Below are 17,175 nucleotides of genomic sequence, written 5' to 3' on the forward strand. Positions count from 1 at the left end.
TCTGGTCAAGTGCTCCTTTTGATTATTGATTTTATTTCTCAGTTCATTACAATCCCTATCTGTGTCTGTGTATATCTTTTTGAGTTTTTTCAGAATTGTAATCTTCAGTACTGTGTCATTTAAATCACACATTTCTTTAAGTTTATTTTCTGGAGATTTTTCACTTTCTTTCTGAACTGCCTCATTATCTTGGGTACTTTAGGTATTTGATGGATTCCTTTTGTCTAGGCATCTCTGACAATTGGATCATTCAGAGTGGCATTTCCTGTAGGTTGATAAGAAGTCTTTCTTTTCTTTTCCAGTTGGTGGCACTGAAGCACGGGTTTCTTAGTTTATCTTGTACTGGTCTGCTTTCTAGAATCTCTGAGGAAGGTGGAAAATGAATGTCCTTTATATCCTTGTGTGATGGGCATCTCCTTTGTGACCCAATGGCCTTGATCTCAGAGCACCACCCCTATGGGGAAATGTGCCAGGCATTGGAGTTACAATCTATCCCCTGCAGCCAGATTCTGCTGGCAATACAACCACAATGACTGGAAATGGAGTAAGCTGGAAGAGGTCGGCTGGTACCTTTGTGCTTTTGTCTCCTCCCAGCAATGGCAATTCCCATATGCCAGACATCTCACCTCTGTATCTCTATCCTGTCATAGGGATCAGCTGCAGCATGTACCCACCACTCAGGGGAAAATGCCTCCATGGTTCCAGTACTCAGTGTTGCAGATAATGTGTTCTGTAGCCCTGCATTCACCACTACAGCTCATTCTGGAGCCCACTGCAAGCTCTGAGGGGATGAAAAGGAGTGAGTTCTGGGAGGGTGAAGGAAGGTGGCCAGGCTTCTTGGCTTTGTTTTTCTGTCTGGCAATGGCAGCTGCCAGACAACCATTAGCCACACCTCTATACTCAGTCTCTGCCTCAGTCACTGGGTTCAGCTACAGCATGCGCCAACCATTCTGGCAGAGTTCATGGTATCTCCTTGCTCTTCTAGGCTCAGGGAGTGCACAACAAGCTGATTCCTCCCCTCTCCCAAGACCCACAGTGAGCTCCAGGCTGTGTCCATCTGTGGCATCATCCTGGCTCTTCTTCCTTCCCTCCTCCCTAACTGACTCTCACTCACCCACCTTCAGAAGTTTCAATGTGTGGGTCTCCCAGACATGTTTGTGTGTTGTGCAGGGAATCCTTTTTTTAATTATAGCTGTTTAAATTGTTGTAACTTCAAGGGGAGAGACCAGGGAAACCTCTCACCCAGCCATTCATCTGCTGTCATCAATATTTGCATTCTTGAAAATGACTGGCTGGATCATATTTGTGTCTGTTCAGTGGAGTGATTTCTCATGGTAGATTCTCAGACTTTGTAATAGGCAATAGAGAAGTTTTGACATGGTAGAAGGGAGAAATGGACTAAAACCCTACCTGCCATGGAAACCTTTTGTGGTTCTGCATAAAGCTGGACTCAATCATTAGTGATGTGCCAGCTGCCTGGATAAAAATACTCAATAAAAGTGTATTGCATGAGCAGATTGGTTCTGTGAAACAATTTGTGTGATAATCCTTTCTCTTCAATGCAAGAGGTGATTTAAAGAAGAAAACTTCCCCTGGAATCAGTGTGGGGTACTTTGGACAAAAAAGCATGGGGAAGATCTCTCTTGCTGACTGAGTTTAGAATTATTGAAACAAATTATAGAGCATGATTGAGAAATATAATTTTCTAAGAATAAAAAAAGGAAAAGTGGGCTCCCCAAAACAGTCATGTTAATGAATTACATGTCTTCTAGATATCCCCTTTGGTCCAAAGTTTTTTGATCTTATGATAATTGGCCCTTGTTCATTTGGGGGGCCGAGACTACAGGTCCGAGAAAGTGGAAATCTTAAGATTGGCCCAATCAAAGAGGAACATTAACAGTTTAAACACAGACCTTGAAAAGGATATGCAGAGGATAGATGAAGCAAATCAGGAACTTCTTCTAAAAATTCATGAGAAAGAAGATGAGATTCGGAGGTGAGTGTTGGGATTTCATAAGGGGAGCTCCAAGTCCAAAAGGAGGGAGGAGGACTGAAGAGACAAAACTGAATTTTCCAGCTTTCTCTAGAGACCTATGTCTTGTGTAGCAAAAACTTTCTTCTTCATTCCTTGGAATTTCTCTCTTATGTGAACCCTGAAATATGACACCTCTCAGACAGATTTCTAAAAGACTAGGTGACATTTATCTGAGTTGAAAAAACACTGGGTACTTGACTTGAGAAGCAGGGGAATCTTACCTTTCCTACCTATAAAGTGAATCTGATTTTAAGGATCCAGGAAAGAAAGGTTCCAAACTTGCAATTTGTATTAATTATCATTGAAATACCCTTAAAACTGATATGTGTTTTATCAGTTCTGAAACTGCCAGTTTTTCACAGTTTGTGCTTGTATCATCCAGGCTGGAAGGTGAGATCACTCAGACCAGAGACTCGGCAGAAGATGAGGAGTGGGAGAAGGAAAACTGTACCACACTGGAAAGAGAAAGAGCCTTGCAGGAGCTGGAAGAAGAAACAGCCAGACTTGTAAGCAAGAAGCTGGAAAGAGCCATTTGAAAAGTTTTATTCCTCATCCTACCCCTCATCAACTGTCAGATAAGCTAGTCCCACTTTTTCACATTCAAAGAGTCAACTCAAAAGTCATGGCAGAATGTGTCCATGCATGGAAGGGGGGGTGTGGTGGGCAGGGTTTCTTTGGTAACATTTAATATTGGTAGCCCTACATGTGGGCATCTCTATCCCTGGAAATTTGGTATATACATATTTAGATCAAACCATAGTTTTTTTCTAATTTCATGAAGTAAGATGGAGTTTCTGTAGGAAAATATCACTGGGGTGAAATGAAGAACAATCAGCTGAATGAAGCTAGATGGTGGTATGCAGATGCACACTTACACTCTGCCTCTTTCAACAGGAAAGGAAGAATGAGGCTCTGGTCCACAACATAGAAGAACTTCAAAGAAAGGTGGAATAGGGCTCTGCATTCCCCAGTGTCCCCATAACCATTCCCAGTCATCAAAGAGGGAGGGAAATCATGACAGAGGAGCCCATATGTTAGGGAGGCCTGTGCTGGGGTGGATACTACTTCTGCTCCATTCTCCTGAGGCTGAGCTTCATGACCCACATACAGTGATTCTCCCTGGAAGCCTCGGGTGAAAACAGTGGGTGGGGTATTCAGGGTCTTCAGTGATCTCATGGTTCTTCATTCTAACATAAGGAAATTCATTCCAACAGACACTCTGTTGATGTAATTTGACTGGAAACTTTGTGGTGAGAGGGTAATTTTACTTTCAACACAGACTTTTAAAAAATAATTCTTATGAATTCCATTTTCCTTGTCCAGGTATTCCCTATACCTTGACTCTAAATCAGAACACAGTGGGTTCTCTATGATATCCTACTTTCTGGCTATGCCTGCAACCTGAATGACCCAGCATGGGTTAGGGGTTCAAGGAAGTTCTGTCTTAAGTACACTCTAGCTTTGGTGGCTAAGATGAGTGAGAAGATGGAGGTAGAATAAAGATGTTCCCAAGTATCCACCAAGTTACTATCTCCTGGCTGTTTTTATCAAGGCCAAGTTACTGGCCCCCACACATCAGAAAACACCTTTGTCTTCTATATCTTTTAATTAGATGTATTTTTTACTTGAAATGTATTTTTTTAAACCATAGCTTACGAGGAAATTACCTAAGGCAACCAAGTATGAAAAAGTCAATCTAAAGGGAACGCCAGAAGAGTCAAAGGTAAATGAAAAAACAATTTTAAATGGATGTGGGGTATATGACCAGGAAGCAAGCCTTCAAGTGGAAACCATTGTCAAAGTTGGGATAAACTCTTTGTAGTTTTAGTCCAAGTCAGGCTTAAGCCTGAGACACTGAATGCTGAATTCTCCTTTGCCCTTAGTAAGAAATTTTACTCTAAAGCTATACATTTTGTTTTTGTTCTCTTTCCCATCAGAAAAAGCACAACACAAATGCACAAATACCTATGTAATACTGGAGATAGCAGAAATCCCTAATTTAAATCCTGGCCCCAGCATTTAATGTGGTTGATGTATGAAGTTGGGCAATTTAATCAGTTCCTACAATCCTCAATTTGAATACTGAAAGAAGTCATGTATATAAAAAAAATTGTGTATTTAAAATATTCTTTCCCTTTTTTGAAGGACTAAAGTCTTGAAAAGTCACATAATTTTAAAGTAATTATTTAAAAGTCTGACTGAAGTGTATGTATGAATTCATAGAGGCAAAGCAAAGATTTATAAATTTATGTTAGACAGATTACACACCTTGTCTATGATTCCAGTCCAGAAAGAATCTATTCAATGGTTCACTCAAATATTTAGTGACCTCTATCTACTAAGCACATCATACAGTGTTTAGCATTTTTCTGACTACATTCCAAAGTGAACAATCTGAGCACAACTACAACCCATCTAATCAAAGATACAAGAATTTAAGACATTTATTTTATTGAGAGAATATAAAGTTCTTAACACTTCCTGTACAATTAGTTTTTTCCTTGTCTTATTTGCTTCTCCTTTGCTTATTAAACCCACACTTAAGCCTATATTGCATGTATGAAGCCTCTGAAAATATGGACATACTGAAAACAGAACAGAAAATGAAACAACAGGGAATACTCCCCTATCTTCTGTTGGCCAAATTGGTGTCAATGCCCCTCTCCCCACATACACACAAAACAGGAACTCCAAATCTACCAAGTTATCTTGCTTGGCCATGCTCATCCAGAAAACTTTTTAAAATATATTTTATTGATTATGCTATTACACTTGTCCCAATTTTCCCCTTTCTCCCTCTCCACCAGGTACCCACATTCCTCCAGCAATCCCCCAACTTTTTTCATGTCCATGGGTTGTGCATACAAGTTCTTTGGTTTCTGTTTCATACACTGTTCTTAACACCCCCCTGTTTTGTACCTACCAATTATTCTTCTTACTCCCTGCACATTTTGCCTCACTTTATCCCCCCTAGCTAATAACCCTCCAAATGATCTTCACATCTCTGATTCTGTTTCTGCTCTGCCTGTTTGCTTAGCATGTTTTTTTAGATTCAGTTGTTGATAGTTGTTAATTTGTTGCCATTTTAATATTCATAGTTTTGATCTTTGTTTTCTTAAATAAGTACCTTTAAAATTTCATGTAATAATGACTTGGCAATGATGAACTCCTTCAGCTTTACCTTGTCTGGGAAGCAGTTTATCTGCCCTTCCATTCTAAATGATAGTTTTGTTGGATAAAGTTATCTAGGTTGTAGGTCCTTACTTTTCATCACTTCGAATACTTCTTGCCAGCCTCTTTTAGCCTACAAAGTTTCTTTTGAGAAATCAACTGACAGTCTCATGGGAACTCCTTTGTAGGTAACTCCCTGTTTTTCCCTTGATGCCTTTAAGATTCTATCTTTATCTTTAACCTTTGGCATTTTAATTGTGATGTGTCTTGGTGTGGTCCTCTTTGGGTCCATCTTGTTTGAGACTCTCTGTGCTTATCAGACTTTATATCTAGTTCCTTCACCAAATTAGGGAAGTTTTCTCTCATTATTTCTTCAAATAAATTTTGAATTTCTTGCTCTTCTCCTCCTTCTTCTGGATCCTTATGATTTGGGTGTTGGTAAATTTGGAGATGTCCCAGAGGCTTCTTAGACTATCCTCATTTTTTAAATTTTTTTTCTTCTCACTGTTCTGATTGAATGTTTATTTCTTCCTTATATTGTAAATCATTGATTTGATTCTCAGCTTCACCCTCTCCACTGTTGGTTCCCTGCAGATTTTTTTTTATTTCACTTACCGTAACCTTCATTTCTTCCTGGGTCTTTTTTGTTGTTGTTGCCATCTCAGTGAGTTCTTTGAGTATCCTAATTACCAGTGTTTTGAACTGTGAATCTGATTGGTTGGTTATCTCTGTTTCGGTGAGTTCTTTCTCTGGGGTTATATTCTGTTATTTCATCTGGACCATATTTCTTTGCTCAATTTGGCAGCCTCCCTGTGTTTTTTTTTTTTTCTTGTGTATTAGGTAGAGCTACTTGACTCCCTGTCTTGGCAGCATGAACTCTTGTAGAAGAGGCACCTGTAAATTATGTGGGGTGGAGTCTTAGGTAATCATCAAGGTGGGACAACCTGTTTCACTGCTTTGTGGTTCTGTGTGGGGGGAGAGCTTAGAAAAGGGATGGCGTAGCTGCTTGGCTTCCGCAGGTTTGTCTGGCACTTGTCTTGTTTCCAGTCACTTCACTTATTCCTTATATGTGACTGGCACCCTTCCAGCCCTTGCCCTGGTGCTGAATCCCAAAGGGGGTATGTTCTAAGTCCATGCATGCCCTTTAACCAGAGTTTCCTGAAAACATGACAGTTTCTTCTACCACTCCTACTCCCACTGGTTTTTATAGTCAGAAGTCGTGGGGATTCATCTCATGACACTGGAACTCTGGGCAGTGTGGTCTGGCCTTTCGCTGGGATCATTTGCTGCCAAGGTATCCTTCCCAATTTTTATCTACCACACATGAATATGGGACAGCCTGATCCACTGCCACCACCTATCTGTACCACACCACAATTCCACATGTCTCCACACCACTCCTATCTGTCTGGATGACTGTGGCTTCTTTAAATCCTTGGTTGTCAGACTCCCATACAGCTCAATTTTATGACAGTTCTGGCTGTTATTTGTTTTGAGGCAGAATGTGTTCACCTACACCTCTGTCTTAACCAGAAATCTTATCCAGAAAACTTTCTATTAGGAAGAAATCAAAGCTAGGACTAGAAAGGATTATGAAGCCCCTTGCCTATTTTTGTCAGGAGTTTTTCTTCCCTCTCCCCAGAGCAAGTTTTTCTGGCAGTAACCTGGCCAGAATCTAGTGGTGACACTTTAAGTCTGGCTCTGCTGGCTATGTCAGGTGACCTGAGATGATAGACAGTAGATAGAGAGTTCCAGGCATTGTCAGAACAATGGCTATTATTTTCTTGGCAGTGATTAACCCAATTCTAAAGCGTTCTGAAGTATTATTAACCATTTGAATCATTCCCTTTTCCCCATCTGTATTCTGGAATTATCAGGTGATATCTCTGATATCAATTCTATGAAATATGCAGCATATTTCATATTTCAATTCTATGAAATATGCAGCATTCCTTTTGCTTCTGTTCCTCTTGCATGAGGGGATCAGTTCAGCACTTGCTTTAACTCCTGTGACTCAGATCATTGTCTTGAAAATATAGCCCTTAGCACATTTGGCTATCTGGACCTGGCTGGAGGGGACAGGAATTGTTGGAAGAGTGCAAATATAATGCTACTTAGGTGAAAGTGGGAACAATAGCCTTGAAAATGGAAGGAGGGGAAGATGCAGTCAGGTCTGCTCTATGTACATAATATACCCCAAATTCATCTGTTTCTCTCTATCTACTACTACTACTATTACTACTGCCCTTTTGCAAGGTACGATAACCCCTCATCTGGACACTGAAGTAGCCTCCTAACTCTTTCTGCTTCTACTCTTTAAACATTGAACTTCCCACACATAGAATACTCCTCTTTAAAAACACAAATAAGATCATGCCATTACTTCTTCAAGCTCTTTTGTGGCTTCTCACAATAATTAGAATAAAGAACCAAACTCTTTCTGGAAACTATAAGGCCCCACAATATCTCATCCATGTCTAACATTCCTCATCTAATTTTCTTCTTACCAGTCTCCCTTATGTTCCAGCCATATAGTAACTTATCCATACACACCAGATTTTTCTACTTCACAGTCTTGGCCTTTGCTGTAACTTCTGCATCATATGTTTTTCTTCCAGATATCCATTTTTCTAATATTTATCCCTTAGACATCAGCTCAAATATCATGACATATGCAATAGATCTTATACCATCATTGACTTTCATCACATTACTCTGTTTTCATTTCCTTCACAGCATTTATCATTATCATGTTGACTTATTTATGTCCCCCAACCAGGACGTCAGCCATCTGAGGCAGAGACCCTATCAACCCTGTTACCACTGTATCCTTAGTTCCCACTGGCCCCTTCCCTGTCATTCCGTCTTAGTGGCCAATATAAAACAGGCTTTCATCAAATATTTAAGGAAGGAAAAGAGGGAAGAGGAATACAGGGAGGGAGGATAGAGTGAGCAATGAATATATAAAAGAAAAAGGAAGAGTGAATTTTTTCAAGCTTGATTTTTTTCCTAAGAGAAAAGGCTAAGAAGAAAGCTAGAATTGAAGTTTAGGGGTGAAGCACTGATGGATGGGGAAAGGTTGGAAGTATAGAAAAGCAGGCTCACCAGGCAGCTGTGAAGGATGCTGGATGGTTTGGCTCCTCCATCAAAAAGACATCTGAAATCATGCCTGATATCCTCCAGCCACCTGTAAGACAACCTCCAGATAGCATTTCAGAATGGAATCCTATATGGTTTTCATTTTGCTGAGTTACCAATCTCTGTCCCTTTCTACAGCTTAAGATACAGAAGCTGGAAGCTTCCTGTGCTGACCAAGAGAAGGAGCTGAACAAGGTAATGAAGTAAACACTACTTCTCCCAAAGGAAGAGAAACTAAATCCTCAACCAGACCATCTAACACATTGCTCAAGTGACTGAATTTTAAGGCTCCAGATCCATACCATTATGGGGCCAGGAAGGAGATAAAGAAAAAAAAGATGAATAAAATCCTCTGGGCTTACTTCTCTTTGATCTTTTTACAGGGTACATTCCATAATCTGTAAGCCCAACAAATTAGTATGCATTCTTCTCCCAACTTTTCCCAAATATTTCTCATTGGGATGGTAAAATATTAATTGTTTATCCTCAAAAAAATGAAATGAGTTCATATGTACAGAAAAAAAATTTAGAACAATTATAAAACTACATTTAGGAACTGGGATGTAGAAGGAAACAAGTATACTCTTGTTTATATAGCAGTTTACTGAGAGAAATTTAAGGCTAAATTTTTGCTGCTCAGGTAATGGAAGACTTTGCATTTGTGGCCCAGCTCTGTGAAGATCAGGCCCTCTGCATAAAGGTACAGCTTCTCAGTCAAGGGACAGCAAAGGGTTTATTAAGGTACAGGATGAAATGTATCCAGGCTTTTCAAAGAATACAGTCTGGAACAACTTTAACTCTTCAAGGTGGTACCACCAAAGGACTTTAGGGTTTTCGAAACCCTACCACCAATATCATTCTATTACTGCCCTGGTCTCCCAACCTCTGTGCTCTTAAATTACTAATGAGTACTTTTCCCATTTGTTTATAATTCCTATTGCCCTAGGGACCTGCCCAATAGTGAAGTGTAGTGACAGATCAATAGTGGTGGGGAGGGGGGCTAGGAAAGGAGATAAAGTGGCAGTGGGAATACCAAACATTCATGTAACCACATAATAATACACGCTTACTAGGAGTAGAAAAAGCATAAAGCTTCTGATCAGTAACTATGGTTTATTTTCTTTCTCTTTGAAGAAGTACCAAGAAACTTTGAGGAAAATAGAAGAAGAATTAGAGATTCGGTTCCTTGAGAAAGAAGTGTGAGCTTTGGCAAACAAAGGAACATCCTGGTTTTAGTGGTAACTCCATCTCAGCCTGGGTCAGAGCAAACATTTCTCTGACCAATTCCCAGTTGGAACTGAGTGAGCCCCCACACCACATGGCTTCCCCTGTTAGGATCCGGCTGACCCCCTTCGGACCACATCAATTTTAAAGAGCGGGTCCTTCTCCCATTCTTCTTAAAAGACCTGAGAAACACATCTCCCTTTATAATTTTACTATATTATCAACTATTTAAGTTTATATTAAGGCCAAGAACATATGCTTTTAAAAGAGTTATTGATTAGTAACCTTTAATTAGGACATTCCTTATATATCACAGAAAATCCCTTAAAACTTAATACCATCCTTACCTCCCCCAAACATATGAGAACTGAACCATATGGTATAAAAGAGAAACCAATCTCTAGACACAGATTAAAGCTATCATAGCATAAAATTTAAGCTATATTAAACTATAAACATTGAAAAGTAGAAATAATAAATAAGAGTCTAAATGGTGAGAAACCGAAACCAAAATCCTCACTTCCATTTCTTCACCCTCTTTGGAAGTCAAATCTAAATTCAGTGAAGTATTTCTATTTATTAAATATTTTGGGATCTTGGGAATCCAATGAAAGAGACCCAAACTGCACACAGCCTCTAACTAGGCCAAATACACACTGCAGCCTTGGAGTGAGGACACTAAGACTTGGAGATCCTCACCCCTAAAGGACACCTTCAAGTCTCCCTAAATTCTTCCTGAGCAGTAGGCATGGCTTGACTGTTAAGCTGAGATCCTAGAGCAGGGCTTCCCAATAGAACTTTCTCTGCTATCCAGTAGGTAGCAACTAGCCACCTATTGAGTGTAATGGAGAAACTGACTATTTTTCTTGTTAATTAATTTACATGTAAATGCCCATATATACTCACTAGCTATAATAGTGGACAGCATATCTTTAGATTCTAAAACTGTTTTTAAATAACCATCCCATAATATGAATATTCGAGAGTACTTATCCAATCCCTATTTTCGTTCCTTTCCACCAGATCAAAAGTCTTGAACATGAACTCTGAGAGAAAAGATTTCAAACACCAAAATAATAAGGTAAGCACTCCACTCCATCTTCAGTGTCTCTCAGTGCCAATGCCTTGCAAAGGAGTTTCCCAAATACTACACGCCAACAACCATACACCAGTCTTCCCATGTGCACTTTCCAAGAAGAGTACCAGGCATAATTCCAAGGCATTCTAAACCTAAACAGACAAAGAGGATACCAAGGAACAATTGTTTTTAGTCTTTTTATAGACACACAAATGACATGTTCTCAAAGAAAATAGCCTAAGACCTCAGAGAATTCAGAATGGAAATAAGAAGGAACATTTAACTGAGGGTACACTCTGTGGAGAGGGGCCAGCGCATGACACGTGCACCACTCACTCCTTCCCCCTCTACCCATCACAGTTCTCTTCCCTGTGAGCCCAACACAGTCCCGAATCTCCCACAACACAGACCACCAGGCATCTCTCACCATCTAATCAGAGTTGGTTTGTGAATCAAAAGATAGGAAGTCATTGCTGCTTTATGATTCAGCTTCAGTGTCTGTTCTTATTTAATATCATGATGTCACCAGAACACATGCAAAGGCCAGAAGGAAATAGAATTGGATACGAAGCACCAGGGGTCTTAGCCCACATGGCATCTAATAGCAGCAAGTATATAAGACTAAAAGATAAATTTTTGTTGGACTTTGTCTTTGTAATTTATACTGTCCTTAGAGCCAAGGTTAGCATTCACCAGAAATTTTATAATCTCAGAAAAGAAGCAAGTATCAATAATTAACCATTGACTGTCCTTGGAGTCATCAGATGTTTGGATGTTTTTTTAGGCAGTGTTCACAGTGGCCATGGTTCCCATTGTCTTGAACCAGTTATTCTGACCCCAAGATTGTGTATCTATTCAGTAAACAACTTCTGAAATTAAACCTTCTAGCACTAAGCTTGTCATGCTCCCTGATGTGTCCCATCATCTACCCCCAGTGGCTCATCAAAGTATTCCCTCAGACTACCTTCCAGAGGACAAACAGAGCTGTCTTTATGAAGATTATCAATCCCATGATGGTTCTATGACCTATGATGTTTGAGCAGTTATTGTAGAGAGGCTACCTGAGCAGCCCACTGGGTAGCATGCCACTTAATCTCAAGCTATAGAACCAAATGTGTAACCCAGAAAGCTTCTCATTCTAATTCCACTAGCCTCACTTCCACAATTTTAAATGATTATAATTCCTCTTCCTTTTTTTGTTTATCTCACAAGGAAGTTAAAAGAAAAATGAAATAACTAAGAACATATTTTAGAAAAGTGATGCCACAGAAATCCAGGATATATCCTCACCTTCACATTTTTTAAGTTTTTAAGCTTGTCCCTTTGTATAAGTTTGTATTGTTTTCACAGCTTGTAAACCTCTCTAAGGATTACTAGCTAAGGAGAAGGCAAAAGTGTGCTTGAGAGCCCAGAATCAGAATATGGATCTTCAGGCTCACTGATGTCCAGCAACATACTTTACCTTTCTATGACTTCATTTATTTCTATCATTATATTAAAAATGTTACATAAATTTTTATACACATACAGTTATCTTTGAAAATTTTATCTTTTTATGCATATAAAATATGTGTGACATTATCTAAATATAACACTTAACTAATGGTTCACTGAATATTATTTGACACTGATGATAGCTTCCAGAAATTGCTAATTTATCAATGTCCCTTCTTTTTCTCTCAGGTTAAGTCTCTCCAAAATAAAGGAATATGGGTCTGTAAAAAGTAAGTAAATATCTTTGAGTATACTTTCTTGGGGTCATGCATAGCCATCCAGGCAGAAAGCAAAGTGTAGACAAGAAGAACCTCGTACACACACAGAGTCAGCAAACTGGTGTCATTGATGACTACGTTTCTCAGTTCTAAAATGATGGCCACCTTCTTCAAAGGCAACTAATCTCAATTTTCCAGTATTCAAAATCAATGGCCTAATAGCAATAAGGAACAAGAATCATATCATCTAAAACAAATGTGGTAAATCTTACACTCATTCCCCTTTGCCTTTAACAATTTGTACTAGCTTAGGTATCTGGTTCCTCAGTAACTTCAGTGTATTAGAAATAGGGAGATTTTTTGTGGTTCATAACCATATGACGATTGGGTTTTCACGCTATTTTTGTGTGATATTCCTCTCTCAAACTTTGTTACACTGTTAGTACATATTCTTCTGACATGAAAAAATATGTGTAGAAATGGAGAGATAACTTCTAAGTTCAAGTATACCACTGCCTAACAGCAGATAAAAGAGAGAGAAAAATGACTGTGAAAAAGAGATAGCACTTAACATCATCCAGCACATTATAATTGCTTGAAAATACTTGTTAAATTTAAAAAGGACTCAAGATTCAAACAACTGAGAAGATATTGTCCCTGAAGCATCCACTGTGATAGCAAAGTAAAACTGGTATTCATGAAGCTCCTGCATTTTCAAGAAAAGGTCAAATTATGTTCAATATGATCTGTTTAAGAAGGCATAGAGAAACATATATTCAAGGTAGTATGGAAAAGGATTTAGAAAGAATTCCACCAAAATGGTTAACATAAAATTAAAGGTCAGCTCCAATTTTCTGGCAATTTTGTTTAAGGGGAATATCCCTTTATACCAGGTAAGTAAAGTATTGTTTTGATATCTCTAAATACACAATTCCAAGGACAACTAGCAGAATTATCCTTAAAACTCCCAGTCTGTCTTTAATATGTACTTTAATACCAGTGCCCAGCATGGAATTGCCCATGTGAGATCCCAGAATAAGAACTGTGTGCCTTGCAAAGAGTTGGTGTCCTGGAAAGAACCTTACCACATCCTGCAAATCTAGTTTATCAGATCAAACTACAAATGTCTTCCCTCTTATCCTGCTGCAACATCCTGTGGGGACACTGGTATATTGGGCACTGACTCAAAAGATAAGAAAATAGAATATTCCTAGAATTTTCCTTGGAAATGTCAACCCACAGATGTCATCTTGAAACCTTCTCATGGGTATCATACCCAGCTTCAGGGAAAGCAGTGGGAAGAGGTTTGTAAAGGGCTTCTGATCCCAATTCTGATCAAGATGCTGTACTAGAAAGGATCCTGGCTCCTGTTACCAAGATTAACTCTACCAGAAAACTTTAAATACAGGAATGGGGGGAGAAGGTGCTGTTTTTGACTGGTGAGGGCAAGTGGGTAGTGAATTTGTTCTGGGGCAGGAGGCAGCCCAGCACAGCTGGATAAGGGTAATATAGGAAAAAGAAAGAAATTTACAGGAAAAGTTATTAAAATTTATTAGGAAATTTTAAAGGTAACATAAATGAAAGACGAAAATACCATAGTTATGGGTAGGAAGCCTTAGTATCATAAATACATCAATTCTTTCCAAATGATTAAGTGAGTCAATTCAATTCCATATTCCCCAAAAGATTTTTCATGCATGAATAAAATGATCCTAAAACATATTGTATGTGAGACTTCTAGTCTCACATTCAGTATTGTGATGGTGGAGGTACAGGTAAACATGTGTTACCTCTGCACACAACTATAGCAAAAAATAAACAGATTACAAAACAAATATCACCTAGAATTGTCAGCAAATCAAGCTTGTGGAAGTCCAATAACAAAGGATCTAAAGAAGCAACATTATTCCCAATGAGTAGGGGAGGCAGAGAGGTGGAGGGGGGCAGAGGAATGAAGATGTGGAGATGCGAGGCACAGAGACAGGAATGGGCAGTCCCACATGCACGTGTGTTAGACAAAAAATGTGAGGAATGCCTCAGGAGCAAGGGATCCCAGCCCCAGTCCAGTCCACCCAGGCCAGGGTTCCAGCACCAGAAATATTCATCTCCATAACTTCTGGCTGTGAAAACAGCAGCACAAACTGCCAGATTCTCAAGGGACTCTTCTTAAAGAGCCTCAATGGACTTAAGACTCACAAGGACCCACCCCCTCTGAGATTCAAAACCAGGACACAACTGGAAGGGCATCAGTGGCATATGGGGAGAAAGTGAAGTGTGAGTGAGGAGACAGCTTCCTCCTGGGCAAAACTCTAGAGGCCGGGCAACAGCATTATCCCCACTGAGAGACCTCCCCCACACAGAGCAACAAAGCAGTGACATGGGTTGCCCTTCCCTGGTAATTACCTAAGGCTCCACCACATGCAACTTAACAGGTATGCTTTTCTATAATAGGCCACACTACTAAGACAGGGAGTCAGAGCAGCTCTACCTAACATGCTGAAACAAATATAGTGAGGCTGCCAAAATGAGGAGACAAAGAATTATGGCCCAAATGAAAGAACAGAACAAAACTCCAGAAAAAGAATTAAATATAATGGAGATAAGGTACCTATCAGATGCATGGTTCAAAACATTGGTTATCAGGATGCTCCAGGAACTCTTTGGATACTTCAATGGCATAAAAAAAGACCCAGGCATAAACGATGGTTGCATTAAGTAAAACAAAGAAAAATCTACAGGGAACCAACAGTGGAGAGGATGAAGTCAAGAATCAAATTAATGATTTGAATATATACAAAAAGCAAGCTCTGATGTGTTGAGGACATAGATATTAAAAAATTGGCATTAATTATCTACTATCACCTAAAAAATGATTCCAAAACTTACTGGCTTCAAACAACAAACTTATCATTTCAGTTTCCATGGATCAGGAATTTGTGAATCACTTAGCTGGGTGGATCTAGCTAAGGGTCTTTTATGAGGTTATAGCTGGGATGTTGGCCAAAGTTACTGTCATTGGAAGGCTTGGCTGGGGACAGAGGATTTATATTTAAGGTAGTTTATACACACATCCAGCAAATTGTGTTAGTTATTGACAAGAGATCTTAGTTGCTCATTGCATGGACCTCTGCACAGTACTGACTGTGTGTCCTTGCAACACGACAGCTGGCTTCCTCCTAAGAGTAAGAAGGAAGCTGTGATGCCTTGAGTACATAGTCTAGGAAGTCACACACTGTTGCTTCCTCAATATTTTATTATTTGAAGCAAGTCACGAAGTCCGATCCACTCTCTAATGAAGGGGAATCTCTTAAAGGGAGAAGCATCATAGACTTTGTGGACATATTTTTAAACTACCATAAACTCTTAATGAAAAATAGTATCTTTTAGGCCTTTGGATAGGACATGATTTTTTTAACAAAACACACAGAGTGTTGATTCTAATTAAAGAAAGGATTGGTAAACTAGACTTTATTAAAATTATTAACTTGTTCTTTCACAGTTTAGAGCAAGTGAAAATTATAAAATCGAGGGAAGATACTAAAATGCACACAGTGGAAAAGGACTGATATCACATATAAAGATCTCCTACATTTAATAAGAAAGGCCAAACAACCTAGAAGATGAGTGGGCAAGAGGAAAGACATAAGGCCAATAAACCTATGAATAGATGTTCAGCATTATTGTTTGTCAGGAAAATGAAAGCCAAGACCATAATAAGACATTACTTTGTACCCAACCTGATGGGCCAAATTTTTTAAATTTGAGCCAATCAAGTGTTGGAGAGGATGTAGAATCACAGAAATGTAGGCCAATGATGTATAATTTGGTATCACTATTGTGTAAAACAATTCTCAGAAACAAAAATAATAAAACAGAAAATAAAGGAGCAAGATCATTGCAGACAATGATATGTGCCAGAAGACAATAAAACCCAGTAGTAGGAGAAAGAGTAGCCAGCTAGCAGGCCAGCACAGGGGAGGGGGCTGCCTTTGTATGGGGTTTTGGGGAACAGAGGCAGCCATGAGTGGGAGACATCTGAATACCAAGAAGGAGCCCAACATGCATTTACATTTGACTTACTATTTTGTTCCTGGTTTTCTAACCTCTCGTTAACAGTTGGTCGGCTTTCTCTTTTCAGGATTTTTCGATACTTCTTTTTCACCACCCTGTTTTTCATCAGACTGCTGGGCTACCTGTTCTTCCATATAAGTTTTATAAATCCAGATGTCCTCATCAACATACTGCCCGCGATACTAAGCAAGGGCATCCTGTGGAAGCTAAGATGCCTCCTCTTCCCATCTCTCACGCTTGAGGCAGAGGACATGTTACCTCACTGATCCCCAAGAAATATCCTTGAGCAAAAGAAACAAGTGGTGTCAGTCTGGGAGATGGCAGAGCTTGTGAAGGGAAAAGGTTTTCTTCAGTTTTCCCCTTGAGGTTTGCCTACTCGATCATCTTCCCTTCCCACACTGTCTTTCCAAGATTGACTTGCCCAGTAAAGAGTTCTGTCAACAGATTTCTGTGGCTATATGGACAAGCTAAAGAGTACTGGACAGTACACCAAACTAGATCATTTCTAGAATAATATCATAGATGCCAAGCAAAGTTAGAATTTATCAATTCTTCTCTTCAACCTTAATCTAAGAAACTGGATCCCTGTAATACAGAAGATTGCTCCCTACTTACATCAGAACTCTTTGGTTGCAAGTGACCTTAGCTGAAGCTAATTTATGAATTTATAGCAAAAAAATATTGGCTCATGAAACTAAAAATATGAGGTTCATGCATGGCCAAATTCAGAAACCTCAAAGCAATGT

General features: G+C 39.3%; 1 protein-coding gene and 1 non-coding gene across 2 annotated transcripts in view; both read left to right on the top strand.

The window, feature by feature from the left end:
* The window catches only part of TMCO5A (transmembrane and coiled-coil domains 5A), a 49,805-nt gene extending 33,110 nt beyond the window's left edge, over positions 1 to 16,695 (top strand). The window contains 10 exon segments of the mRNA XM_053666373.1: positions 1,847 to 1,996; positions 2,418 to 2,541; positions 2,930 to 2,980; positions 3,687 to 3,758; positions 8,483 to 8,539; positions 8,985 to 9,044; positions 9,479 to 9,543; positions 10,592 to 10,649; positions 12,330 to 12,370; positions 16,497 to 16,695. Of these exon segments, the coding sequence (XP_053522348.1) occupies positions 1,847 to 1,996; positions 2,418 to 2,541; positions 2,930 to 2,980; positions 3,687 to 3,758; positions 8,483 to 8,539; positions 8,985 to 9,044; positions 9,479 to 9,543; positions 10,592 to 10,649; positions 12,330 to 12,370; positions 16,497 to 16,695 (877 nt within the window).
* Positions 12,714 to 12,818, top strand: LOC119048232 (small nucleolar RNA U13). The gene has a single exon (XR_005082294.2). It is a non-coding gene; the product is annotated as a small nucleolar RNA U13 (small nucleolar RNA).
* Positions 16,696 to 17,175: the final 480 nt, after the last annotated feature.

The sequence above is a fragment of the Artibeus jamaicensis genome, unplaced genomic scaffold (genome assembly GCF_021234435.1).
Source record: "Artibeus jamaicensis isolate MK-2021 breed Jamaican fruit bat unplaced genomic scaffold, CSHL_Jam_final contig_1132, whole genome shotgun sequence".
Lineage (NCBI taxonomy): Eukaryota > Metazoa > Chordata > Mammalia > Chiroptera > Phyllostomidae > Artibeus > Artibeus jamaicensis.